Genomic DNA, 13,881 nt, shown 5'->3' with positions numbered 1-13,881 from the left:
AATTCAGGCACTGCATTATTTCTTCTCCCTTGGGGCTTGCTTTTTCCAAAACCCTTCTGGTTGTATTGTCTGTATGAGGAAAATAAAAGGATATCAGTTTGCTTATAGGTGCAAAAAATAACTTACATTTCCTCTGGACATAGGAACCTCATCAGTGGGGCACCTTTCATTAGTTCTGGTATTGCCTGCTACAGAAAGCTTGGGGTCTGAGTCCATTTTTGGGGGGGAAGGGATGTCTTAAACTGGCAGACCATTAAAGATGTTTGGTTACAAAGATTGGTAGATCTACACAGTCAATGCTAGGTACAGCCGTGCTAGGTGCATGGTAAATGAGGTAGGCTATTTGGCTGTACATAAGAGACCCAAAAGCAAAATCTGTAAGAGGGTTACTGTATATTTTATACTGTATACTATATACTGTATACTGTATGAAGAGGTTAACAAATGGAATGCATTTGTTACTGACTGAAAGCAACTGGACGGGCTTGGAATTTGGGACGAGTGGAAATTCTAAATGATCTTTGCTTATAGACAGTGATAGAGAAAGTAAATGCATGCTTCAAAGTAGTGACCCAGTAAGTCTGCAGTGAGAGTTGTATGGACATTTGTGGGATAAAGTGCTCCATTTTCTCAAATTCAGAATCGTAGTAAGGTTCTGGGATCTATCAAGTTTTAAAGAATTCCATGAGTGACTTAGATATGCAGTTCGTTTGGGATCTCGTTAGTGTAAAGCAGTGCTTTTCAGTCATGACTCTGCTTCATAATCGTTTTTCAGTCAAACTGCCAACATTCTGGTGCTCTACCTGGGGATTCAGTTTTACTTGGCTAGGATGACTCGAGTAGGGTTTGGACATTGGCGATTTTAAAATGTTCTCTGGTTGATTTTCCATTGCGTCTAGGTTTGAAGATCACTGACATAATCAGCCATATTTCCTTCCATAGAAGGAATTTTAAAAATAGGCATAGCTTCAAGTGGCATGGTATTAGGAAGGGGAACAATAACATTTCTGAACATCAATATAATAATCAAATAACTGAAAATGGGAAGAATTGATGATTGAATTTGCATTCCTCACACTAAGCAATGGAGATTTGATCAGGTTTTCCCTGGGTCAGAGAATTAACATTTATCAGGAGCTTTATATATAATATTAGTCTTATACCAACTCTGGGAGACTGTATATTTTTTCTATAATTTAGATGGCAATCCTGAGGCTGAGAAAGGGTTAATTAATTGCATATGTTTTTATGTCTTGTTATCAGCAGTTACTAAGCCTAGATTCATTTCTTCAGTGCTTCTCAAATTGGAGCTCACTCTGGGGTAAACTGAGGGAACTTTAAAAACAACCAATGTTGGAATCTCATTCTCAAATATGCTGATTGTGTTACTCTGTGATGGCTGGACACTGGGACTTAACAAAGCTCTTTATCTGATTGTAGTATTATGTTCATGAGATGGCCATCAGACTATGCACTATGCACCTCTAAGAAAGATTTTGCTTATTATCATTGAAGGGAGTTAATATGTACACATGTCACACACATGCATGAAAGCCAGAAGACAGCCTTGTGGAGTCAAATGTCCCCTTCCACTCAGGTTACCAGATTTGATGGGCATGCATCTCCACACACTGGACCATCTCACCTGTCTACTGTGCACGTTTGTGATGGTTTAATTTCCATCTATACTGGCTTATTGTCCACTAGGTTATGTTTTTGTTTTAGACGAAGTCTCATGTAGTCCAGACTGATCTTGAACGTATTCATGGTCTTCCTGTCTCCGCTTCTCAGGTGCTGGGTTGACAGACAGGTCTGTGTCATATTTCTTGGCTTCCTGTAGGTTTTTATCTGCCAGCTTTATGAGGTTAGGTTTGTTATGTGATCAATTTGTGTTAATTTTTATATGTAGTATGAGAATTGGGTGAAATCCATAATTTTGCATACAGATGTCCAGTTTTTCATCACTATTTGTTGAAAATACTGTCCTGTTCCCACCGTCTTGGCACCTGTCACTCAGTTTAGTTGGCCCCATGTGAATTCTTTCTACCGTTTAGTTCTTTTATGCTTAGGTGTGTGTCTGTCCTTACACCCACGCCATGGCATGTAGATGGTATGTTTGACCATTCCTGTTCATGGTAAGGAAACCTCAGAGTGGACACCTATAAGGCCTTACATGAAACATCGAATCTCTCTGATGGTTAGAACTGCACGAGTATGCTAAAAGTAGATGCAAAGAGTGAGAAAACTGCTTGTAAGCAATACAGACTTGTGCTAGTTGAGGAGGGAGGAAGTGTGAAAAATTACAAAGGGCCTGATAATAATAATATAAATTTCTAGTCATGCAGTAGGGTAGAAAAGATATAAAAACATGTAGATTTTTAAAAAGATTTGAAAATGTATTTGTGGTCATGATGATAGACGAAATCCCAAGGAATCTACAAAAAGGCTATTAGAAATAGTGAATGGCTTTAACAAAGACACAAGATGTGAGGTCAGTTTTGTATTTCTATGCTAGAGGTGAACAACTGAAAAGTTCGAACATAATGATCATTTACAATGGCATGAAAAAAATATAGATGTGTTTAATGAAGTTCTGTAATACTGAATTCTCAAAACTATGGAACATTTATGAAGGAAATTCAAGTAATAGAGTAATATATTGATTCTACTTGATGCTCTTTTGTTGAGTACTTTTTACATCTGTATTCATGATAGACACTGGTTTGTAAAGATAGGTCTTTGGTTTTTATATCAAAGTTAATAGTGGTCTCATAAAGTTAATTGTGGTTGTCTCCTCTTTCACTTTGTGGGACATTTGATTTAAATTGTTCCTGTTCTCCAGGTCTGATAGAGCTCAGCTGGAAAGCACATGGGCTGGTTGTTTTCCTGTGTCAGTTTCTTTGAGTGAGCATCAGGACTCTGTGTCTTTCTGGATATAGTCTTTGCTCTTCATATTACAAATCTGTTATAGGGCTGTTTATAAGATATATCAATTTGTCTAAATGACACTGGCAAGGGCTATAATGAAGTCCCTTTTTTCTTTTCTTTTCTTTTCTTTTCTTTTCTTTTCTTTCCTTTTCTTTTCTGGTTTTTGGTTGTTTCTATCTTCATCCTTTCCTGCTCTCCCTTCTCCCTCTCTGTCTCTTCCCCCCCCCCCGCCATCCATTCTCATTTGTTTAGTAGTGTGAGTGCAGTATTTTATCTGTCAGTGACCACCAGCCACACAGCTACTGTGGTGTCAGTTGATTTAAATGGAATTTTAATAAAAATTAATTTCTCAGTCACACGATTCCCATTTTAAGTTCTTAGTAGCCAAGAACTTAGTAGCTCATTTGTTTGTTATTCAGTAATACTCCTTTGATGGACACACCACAGAATATCCATTCACATGCTGAAGCATATCTTAGTTGTTTCTAGTTGTTGATGATTATGAATAAAATAGCTACAAATATTGAAAACTCCAGTGAAGGATTACTGAATCTCACTGTATATAATACTGTGTTTAGCTCTGTAAGGATATACTAACACTGTCTATCAGAGTAACTACACCATATTCCCTTTCCACCAACAGTGACTTACTCCTGCATTCTCACTAGTGTTTGGTATTGTTAAATACCCACTATCACAGATAAGTAGTAGTACTTGGTTTTAATTAGTTAATTACTCAATAATATAGAATGTGAAACATATTAGACATCTGTTTGTTTCTTTGTCAAGTTATCAGTTTGTTTTTTAATTATTTTAAATTGGTTTGTTTTCTTGCTTAATGTTAAGAATCCTTTGTAACTTTTGTATTATAATGATCAGTTATCTGCTCTGTAAGTATTTTCTTTGGGTCTTTTATCGCTTTATTTTCAGCAAGTCTTTAAAAAATGGAAGTGTTTTTAATTTAATAAAGTAGACAAACTTATTGCCAGCTGAGTGTGATGGCACATGTCTGTAACCTTAGCACTCAGGAGTATGAGAAAAGAGGATCACTACAGTTCAATGCCAGTCTGGTCTGCATATGGTCCCCAGGGCATTGGAGTGTATGTCGTGAGATTTTGTCTCAAAACCAAGCAAGCAAGGAAGCAAACAAACAGGTAACAACAGGAAAGGCAACAGAAAATTAATGGCCAAAACTTAGGTTAATTAGATTTTATCCTTGTAAGTGTCTTATGAATTTTTGACTTCCCAAAGATGCTTTAAAATTCTAAGCCTGGCACTTGGTACTATGACTTTATTTGGAAATAAGGCCTTTTAAGAAGTGAATAAATGAAATGAAAATTCCAACCAATAACTTGTGTTCTTGTAGGAAAAGAGACATTCGAATATAAACACACAGGGAGAATATGATTTGACAGTAGAGGCAGCACTTGGAGTGCTGTGACCAAAAGCCAGGGGTCATGAAAGCCTGCTGCTGAGCCATAGGTGTTAGAAGAAGAAAGGAATGTTCCTTCCTTCCCTCAAGCTTTCTGAGGAGTGGAGGGATGGCTTTGCTGACACTTGAACTTCTGTTTCTAGAACTGTAGGGTAATACATTTTTAATTTTTTAAAAAGGCCATTCAGTTTGTGGTATAGTACCTTGTTTTGGAAGCCCCAGGAAACTAACAGAATATCCTGGCTCAGGTTTTGGAATTGGGTACCATTTGGGTAGACACGGGAAAGGTGGTGAGGCACACGACATAAAAGCTCTAGAGGAACTTAGTGAGACTTGGGTAGCAATATAGATTGGATGCTGGAAAAGACAAGAGAATTGTGTAAAACATATGTTTGTTTTGGAGAATGCATATGTCATCGTGAGCTGAATTTTATTAGAAACATGGACTTCATGGGTGAGATCTTAAAGGAATGAAAATTACAATAACTGACACCGAGGAAAAGCTAACACTTTGTTAAGAGTGTCAAAGACTTGCTGGATTGTGATGAATGGTTGAGGAGGTGGCTCAGTGGTTAAAGAGCACTTGTTGCTCTTGCAGAGGACTTCAAGTTCAGTTCTCAGCACCTATATAGCAGCTTACAACCGTATGTGATTCCAGTTCCAGGGGATCTGGCACACTTTTCTGGCCTCTGCAGGCACAAGACATGCACACAGTGCTTATACATACATTCAAGAAATACACTCATATGCATAACATACAATAAATCTTGACTTATCCCATATCAGCAACAACCACAGAAAAAGAAAGAGAAAGAGAAGGCAGTGGCAACAGCTGAGTAGCTTCAGCACTAACATTGAACAGTTGACAGGATAAGCTGCAAAGTGGTGTGATCTCAGAGAGGCCAGCAGCTTTACAACTGGAGAGGCAGATAAACAGTGGAGAGTGACAGGCAGACTGAGCCACAGAAGTGGTACAGTGGCTGGCCAAGGCTTGAACAACTCCAGGAGAGAGCTGTTGGAACTGCTGGAGGCCTTTACAGCTGCAACAGTGGAGTTGCAGGAGTGGCCAAACAAAACAACAAAAACAGTATAACAAAGCAGTGGTGGAAGAAGGAGCCAACAGCAGAGCTGTAGCAGAGATGGCCATGGTAATCATAGCCTAAAGGGCTATGATGGCTAATCTTGGCTGTCAACTACATCTGGAATCAACCGAAACCCATGTAACTGGGCACATTGTTGACTTTTCTTGACTAGATCATTTGAAGTGGGAAGATCTACCCCGGATCTTGGTCACATCTTCTGATGATAACTTATATAAAATGGACAAGGAAGAAGGAAGCTTTTGCATTTTTCTGGCTTGCCTTTGCCTACACTACTAGCAAGTTCATCTGTCCTGTTGCTGAGTCATTCCTTCACTGGTATTAGAACCTACTTCTCAGGATTCTAACATAGCCTTAAGCCCAGCAGCTTTCTAAGACTCCAGCACCAGATTGGGACTCCCAGCACATCCAGTTTCATGGACTGAACAACTACTGGATCCTTGGCCTTTTTGTTGGAAGACATCTATTGTTGGACTACTTGAACCATAGCCTGTAGGCCATTCTAATAAACAAATGTGTGCATGAGTGTACGTGCACAAACACAAACACAGTCTCCCTCCCTTCCTGCCTTCTCTCCTTCTCTCCCCCGGACCCCCCACCTCTAGCTCTGTTACTCTAGAGAGCCCTGATTAATACATAGGCCAAATTTCTTAAGACACCCCGGGCCTTGGCACTATAAAACTATCAAGAGCTGACTTCCTAGGCCTACATAAAAGCTGTCACACTTGTCACTGTATGGTTAAGAGACCTGGTGTGCTTGCCTAAGACTTTCATCAGAGCTGTGACACTAGGAGGCACTACCTGCTGTTACTTCAGGTTGTCTGTTGTTGTTTACAGCTGTCTAATGCCAAGAGATTCAGAAGCTTCCCATCAAGTGCACTAGAAGAGTCTGCCTTTTCTCCCCATGGCTTCTGTCTGTGTAGAGCAAAGCACTCCAACCATCTGACTATTACTGAGTGATTAGGTAGCTGAGTGACTCAGGATCCACAGCCCTTCTGTTGCTTTTCTGTCTTCTGTAGATGCTGAAGGTACTGGCTGCTTTCTAGTCCCACCACTTCTTAGACTTGATTCTTACCATCCCAATGACCCTTTTAAGCATTTTATTTTGGGGAGAATGCCAATGAAACATTTTGTTATTTTTTAGACCAGACACCAACTAAGGGCCAGACTTTCATTCAGACATTTTTTTCAAACTACCTACCTACCTACCTACCTACCTACCTACCTACCTACCTAATGAATTAACTTTACATCCTGATCTCAATTCCCCTCCTCTATCCTCCAGCCCCCCCTCCCTCCCTAGAAAATGGGAAGACTCCCATGGATGATAACCCACCTTGGCATATCAAATTGTAGTAGGACTAGGCACATTTTCTTCTATTATGGCTACTCAAGGCATTCCAGTCAGGGGAAAGGAATCCAAAGGCAGGCAACAGAGTCAGAGTTAGTCCCTGCTCCTGCTGTTAGGAATCCCACATGAAGACCAGGCTGCACAAGTGCTACATACATACTTGTAAAAGAGAGAGCAGAATGCCAAATGGCTCTGAGATTCAGAAGGTTTGAAGGGCTTAACCAACAGAATTTAAGTCCTGAATGAAACAGTGGATCATATACTTCAGTACAGAATAGCAGAAATATTCCAGGTTGTGGAGTTGCTTTAAAAAGATGATTAAGGCAACTACAGCAGTAAAAAATTTCAAAAAAGGCCAGGTGTGGTGGCTTATACTTTTAATCCTAGCACTTGGGAGGCAGAAGCAGGCAGAGCTCCATGAGTTTGAGAATAGTTTGATCAGGGTTTCCCTTCCTCAAAACTAAAACAGAGCAACAAAAATATGTTTTGAGTGAACATTTTTAGTCAGAAAAGGCTCAGAGTCTGGCTCATAACTGTCAGTTTCCTGTCTACAACTTACTAAGCATTGTTGACATAGGATTCTAATGCTTTTGAAATCTTAAGTTGTTCGCTGTTCAAAAGGATGGCCACAGTACTTCTCAACAAACTTAATATTGACATTGTAAATGGGTCATAATTCTTTAAAATGCTTTTCATTAGTAACTTAAATTGTTTTTATTTGTTATTTATTTGGCCTCAATTTTATTGCACTAAAAATGACCTTAATGTAAGTATAAACACATACAAAAATCTTGGTCTTGTGACTAAATGTGATGTGCTTAATTCCTTTCTAATCTGAATTGTTTTCTCCTAACATTTTTTCTTCATAGTATAAGAACTATATATCAAACATGTTGAGCCTTAGAAGATAATGTGTGCCCTTTACTTTCCCTATGCTTCCCTGGCAACCCTCAACACATACCTACCCATACTGCCGAGTAATCAGTAACCTGACAAATACAGTAGACACCAGGGATAGGGATTGGCTCGGTATTCATGGTGCCTGCTTAGCTACACAAAAGCCCTGAGTTCAATCCCTAACACCATATAAGCCAGACGTGTGATGATGGTACACACTTGTACCCTCAGCATTTAGTAAGCTAGAGACAGTAGGATTAGAACTTCAAGGTCATCCTGTGGCTACATAGTGAGTTCAAGGCCCATCTGGGATGTATAAAACCCTGTATCCAAAATAGGGAGGGCAGCCAGTATTCACAGTTAAAGTGAATTCCCCACTGGGATACTGCAAAAGAAGTGGTGCAATTAGATGAGACAACACCATTTATTTTTAAAAGAACCTTAACTAAAGCAAAAACAGTTCTTAAGACATGAGTCCTATCAAGTAATACAGCTTTAACAACTTGTATTGGGAATATCTTTATAGGAAATAAATACTTTTTTTTTAAAAGAAAGATCATATCTTCAGGTGACTGTAGAGGTCCAGAGTTCATCAGTTTTCAGTTGTTGAGGCTTCTTTCATCTTCTTTCTGGCTAGTGTAGGCTTCTGAGAGTAGAGCACTTTAGCACTTTAAGAAGTATTTCAAACAGCATGAGCCCTGAAAGTAACTGCCCAGGGCAGTGTGCTGGACATGCCATTCTAAGTAGTAAATGTGGCATCTTTTACCCAGACTAAAATCCATTATGAAGAGTTGGTCTTAGCACCTCAACTGAGCATCTTTTTTTTTCTTCCTTTTAGGTCTTTCTTCTCAGGGCTAATTCCTTGATTTTCTACATTATCACATCTCTCCTAAGAGAGAGAAACCTTTGTATTTGGTCTGGAGGGTGATCTATGATAGCCATATTTTGGGTCTCAAGTGAGTGAGTTTATGAAGCATGTGGAAAGCAAAAGTACAAAAATAGCAAGTAGCAAAGAGCAGCAGCAGAGATAGGCAAACAGCATTATATCAGGTGCAGCATCAGCAGAGGCATGGAAACTTGACAGAGAAAAAACAAAGTAACTCAAATAAGACACACACAGTAGCCAGCAGAAATAACTGTAGTAACCTCTGTTAGCAATAGATACCTTCTCATTCTCCTCAAGGGTGCAATACTTTCAATGCACTTAGCTGCATGAAGTCAAAAACTACTTGTAGAATGAATCTCATAGGGGATGCCACAGCCTGAAAAAGCACTGCTTTATACAGTATGAGGTAACTTAAGAGTAGAGCCTAGCCTGATCTCCACAGTGCTGAGTTGTATGACTTGTTCTATTCCTTTCCTGTAGCTCAACCCAGAACTAAATGTTCATCAACTCAATATTAAGTTTTGTCTACTCATCCAGTTTCTCTTTTGTTTTTCTAGGATTATCTCTGACTCACTGCACTGGATTTGGTAAAAGCATCTCAGAAGTGGGTGTGCTTTTCTGAATGAAATGATCAATGGTAACTTAATTGTCACTTTCAATATTGGTTATCTTTATAAAGAAAAAGAAACAAAATTTTGTTTTAAGAACCTCTCAGTCATACTAGAAACAATTTTTAAAAGTCATCAAACATTGTTTGGATGCATTTTTTCACTTTTGTAGATTAGAACTGGTGATTATTGGGTATAAATTAATAAATATTTAACCCTACTTATTTGTGAACTAAAGTAATATAATTTATGTATGTTTCTTTAAAGAGAACAAATCTTTGAATTTGAATTTTTCACATATTTATTTGGTGGGCTGCCAAGTATTAGGTATGGCATATTTAAACCCTGATGTTAAATAAGAAATTAGGTCTCTGCTTACCAAGGAATATTTAGAACTTAACTGGCAGAATCCCAAGGGAAATTAGTTTTGGCATTAATTAAAAAGAGCTGTTGAACATATTTTTAACTATATAGTTGGAAGGACAGAGGACTGTCATTATCAGAGGTACTTAGCACACAGCTCAGCATCTCAGCTCTGCCTCTGGGAGTGCTCCTCAGTGCTCCGCAGGGGAGTCCTTTGCCAAACTATCAGCTGGAAGGCTTCTGTTAGCTTCCTTCTATAAACAAAGATATTTTCTTCTGTTTAAGGTAGAATTTCCAAGAAATTAAAAATACAACTCATATAAATTTGAAATCACATATAAGATTTTATTAAGCTTACTAATTACTGAAGAAACCAGAAGGATGGCTAAGGTCAGTCTGAGATAGTTTGAAGGTCTAGATTCTTATCTAGAATCTTGCATTAAGGAATTTTGCACTAAGGTTAGAGTAAGTGTGAGTTACACTTAAAACACTGGTTAATGATTGACACAGCAGTCTTTGTTATTATCTTTTCTATCAGAAAGTATTTGTATCACTACTAAACAAAAATGTACAGGTTACTATACAAGTTCAATAAATCTGGAAGGCGTAATAGTAAACATCTGAGTAGGTTATAATTTTCCCACATAAATAGTTGTTGGAGTAGTTTGTGATCACAAAACACTGGAAGAACATCCCATCTGTCCTTTTGACTTATTTCAAATTGTAAATAATTTTTACTAATATATTTTAAAATGCTTTGTATTGAGACATTCACTTTAAATTCGTATTAATTAATTTTTGTACAGCTAATGAAAAAGTATCTCCATGTTTAAAATCCCAGAATTTGAGATGCTGAGGCAGGGGCTTTACTTTAAGTTCAAGGTTACATAGTGAGTTTCATGGAAACTCACAAAATCTTGGTTATAGAAAAAAATATGTGTATATGCACACATGTGTGTGTGTGTGCATATGTCTGTGTGTTAGCCAATAGAAAGAAGACAATAGAAAGAATGGAACATGATCTTAGGAGGGGGCAATTATGACAATGATTAGAAAATAAAAAGTACTCATGCGAGGACTTTTTATAGATTGAGCGAACATGAACAGTTCAGTGATAGGCTTTGCACCTAATGCTTTTTAGTCTGTAACATTGAAGAGTTGAGTGTCCTTTGAATGACAGTGGCTGAATTATTAGTTAAAATGTGAAAATCTCAGTTGTCTAACAGAAAACTCTTTGCTTCATGTATTTGATTAGGAGTGCTCCAGTTGTATGCTGGGCCCTGGATACTAACTAGACCTGCCTGACTCCAGGAACTAAGGCTCAGTATCTGCAGAAGCTTTTTGCCCATCTCATTCCGGCTATGGGGACAACATGTCTTCACCCAGGGAGGTTAATCGAAAAACTGGTAGGTTCTCATGTGTTCTTCACCTCGAGGAACTTGGGAATAGGAGCAACTGAAGCTGTGCTTTTCATACTATAGCCATGAATAGGGACTGCCCGTGGCTTTGTTAGCCTGCAGAGGCCAGTTCTCTGACTCTAAGGACAGCCATGTAAAAAGCCATCATATGCACAGTAGTAAGGAGTACACTCAAGTCTGACTTTATCCCTTTCAAATAACATTTTTTTTTTGCTTATCATAAACCAAGTTTATTATACAGAATTTATGAAAACCACACTCCCCTGTAAAACCTCAAAGAAGATAATGAAACTACTAACTTTATCATTAAGCTGTTGTTATTTCTGTTTTTTTTCCCTTAGATATAAACTCGGGGTATGCACATTTCTAAAGGCTTGGTTCATAGTACAGGTGTCACCTGTCTCTCAGCTGGTCCATGCTGTTCATCCTCTAGCCCCAGTCAGTAGCTTGCCATCATTTTTTTCTGTCTTCCCCCTTTCCTTCTCTTTTTCCTCTCCTGGTTTAGTTTTTATGAGGTAGAGTCTTCTATTTAAATAGGCTGGCTCAAACTCACTATGCAATGGCCTGGAATTGTCAGTCCTCCTGCCTCAGCCTCCCAAGTGCTGGGATTATGTACGTGTAGCACCATACAAGCTTTGGCCATTGCTTTTAGAATTCCTGTCTTTTATTCTTTCTGGACTCAACTTCTATCTCCTTTTCTACTGTCTTTGTCCACACTATCCTTCCTTTCTGGGTAGGGGATCCCTCTCTAGCATTGTCGTACACTGTGAGATAAGTATCACAATCAAGCTCATGAAGAGATCCAGTACTTTACATAACTAGCTTTTAGTTTTGGTGTGTAGTAGTAAGAATGGTTAATTCTACACTTGTAGCACATCTCCAGCTACAGTGACAGTATGATTAACTATAGAAATAGTGCTGTCCATTCAACCTTCAGGATTTATTCATTTATGAGAGTAATACATTGTATCCTTTACCAACAATAGCCTACTTGCCTCTGGTAATTGCCATGTGATTCTGTATTATATTTATACTTGAGATAATGCAGTTTTGTCTTTCTGTACCTGGCTTATTTTACTTAGCATAATGTCCTCTAGGTTTATCCATGTTGCTACAAATGGCAGGATTTCCTCTTTTTATGATGACTATTACATGATATTTATATTTATAATATCTTATTTATCTATTTCTTTTTTTGACATGCAGCTAGGTTGGTTTCACATCTTGGCTGCTGAGAGTCATGCAGCAGGGATCAGGGGAATGATGTATTCTTTTAAGATATTCATTCACTTATTTTGAGTACCACATACCTAGCAGTAAGATTTCTGGACTTTCTGATAAGTCTAAGTTTTGCATGGAAACACCATATGTTTCTATAACAGGTGCTTTTCTATATGTACCCTCACAGCTAACAGCATATAATGGAGACTTCTTAGCATCCTTGCCAGCACTTGCTCTCTTCTGACTTTTTGGTAGTAGTAGTCTTAACAGGTGCATGGTCACACTCATGGTGCTTTTGACTTTGATTTTTCTATTGACCACTTACACCTTCACATACATATGATCAACATGTGTATTTCTTTTTTGGATAAATGTTTAGCTCTTTACCCATTTTTGAATCAGGTTGTCTTTCTTCCTTTTGAGATGTCTGAATTCTTTATGCACTTTGGATATTAGCCCTTATCAGAGACGGTTTAAATATCTCCTCATTCTCTAGGTTTCCTCTCTGTTGTTTCTTTTGCTTTGCAGGTACTTTAATTTGATACTTGCATATTTTTGCCTATTACTTTTACTTTCGGTGTCATATTGAAAATCCATTACTCAAACCAGTTTTTTGGTCTAGTGGTTTTATATTCTTGGTCTTATATTTTAAGATATATAAACTTTTATTTATAAATTTTGACTTAGGGATACAGTTTTATTTTTCTGAATATGGATCCCAGTGCCTCTAATATCACTTATAGAGGAGATTAGCCTTTTTAAAAACATTGGTTATCATTCATTGTTTAGAATTTCATTCATGAGCACTATATATTATTTCTACCCCTACCTTTCCCAGTTTCAACTCTTCCTGCATCTGCCTTCTGTCTCAAGTTCATGATCTTACACACACGCACACACATGCACACAGTTTCAGTCAGGGCTTCTGTTGCTGTGGTAAAGCACCATGACCATTGCTTTTGTTGGTGTTACTAGTGCTGTGATAAAACACTGAGATCAAATGAGCTTGGGGAGGAAAGGGTTTATTTAGCTTACACTACCACATAAGAGCTCATCTTCAAAGGAAGTCAGAAGCTCATACCGGGCAGGAACCTGGAGGTAGGAGCTGATACAGAGGTCTTGGAGGGGTGCTGCTTACAGGCTTGCTCCTCATGGCTTGCTCAACCTGCTTTTTTTTTTTATAGAACCCAGGGCTAGCACCACCCGCATCAATCATTAATCAAAAAAATTCCCTATAGGCTTGCCTACAGACCAACCTAGTAGAGGCATTTTTTTTTTCCAATTGGAGTTCTTCTTCCCATATAATTCTAGCTTGTGTCAGGTTGACCAGAAACCCTTTAGGACATACTCAACCAACTAACCTTCTGAGCCCATTTAATCTTGTTTTGTGTACATGTATTCAGGGATGACCACTTGGAGTTAGGTAATCTGTCAGAGACCTCATCCCTGGTGAAGACTGATTCTCCTTTTCTCAGCAGCAATGTTCTTCTTCATCTAAGGCTGGGACTGACATGATGCCAGTTTCATTTAGGCATAAATGGTGTTGAGATTTCATTGATGCAACTATACTGACTTGACTTTCATGTCTATAAGACACTATCTAGCACAAGCTATCCTGATTATCTGGCTCTTACAATCTTTCAACTTCCTCTTCCATAATGTTCTCTGAGCCTTAGG

At 38.3% G+C, this 13,881-nt stretch overlaps 1 protein-coding gene across 1 annotated transcript in view; it reads left to right on the top strand.

The window, feature by feature from the left end:
- Window positions 1–9,154: 9,154 nt before the first annotated feature.
- The window catches only part of Ptpn20 (protein tyrosine phosphatase non-receptor type 20), a 45,293-nt gene continuing 40,566 nt past the window's right edge, over window positions 9,155–13,881 (top strand). The window contains exons 1-2 of the mRNA XM_028789134.1: window positions 9,155–9,231; window positions 10,821–10,975. Coding sequence (XP_028644967.1) covers window positions 10,938–10,975 — 38 coding nt within the window. The 5' untranslated portion in view covers window positions 9,155–9,231; window positions 10,821–10,937. The remainder of the gene's footprint in view (window positions 9,232–10,820; window positions 10,976–13,881) is intronic.

This window comes from Grammomys surdaster, unplaced genomic scaffold, assembly GCF_004785775.1.
Source record: "Grammomys surdaster isolate TR1022 unplaced genomic scaffold, NIH_TR_1.0 125789, whole genome shotgun sequence".
Classification (NCBI taxonomy): domain Eukaryota; kingdom Metazoa; phylum Chordata; class Mammalia; order Rodentia; family Muridae; genus Grammomys; species Grammomys surdaster.
This window is presented reverse-complemented; position numbering and strand designations above follow the sequence as displayed.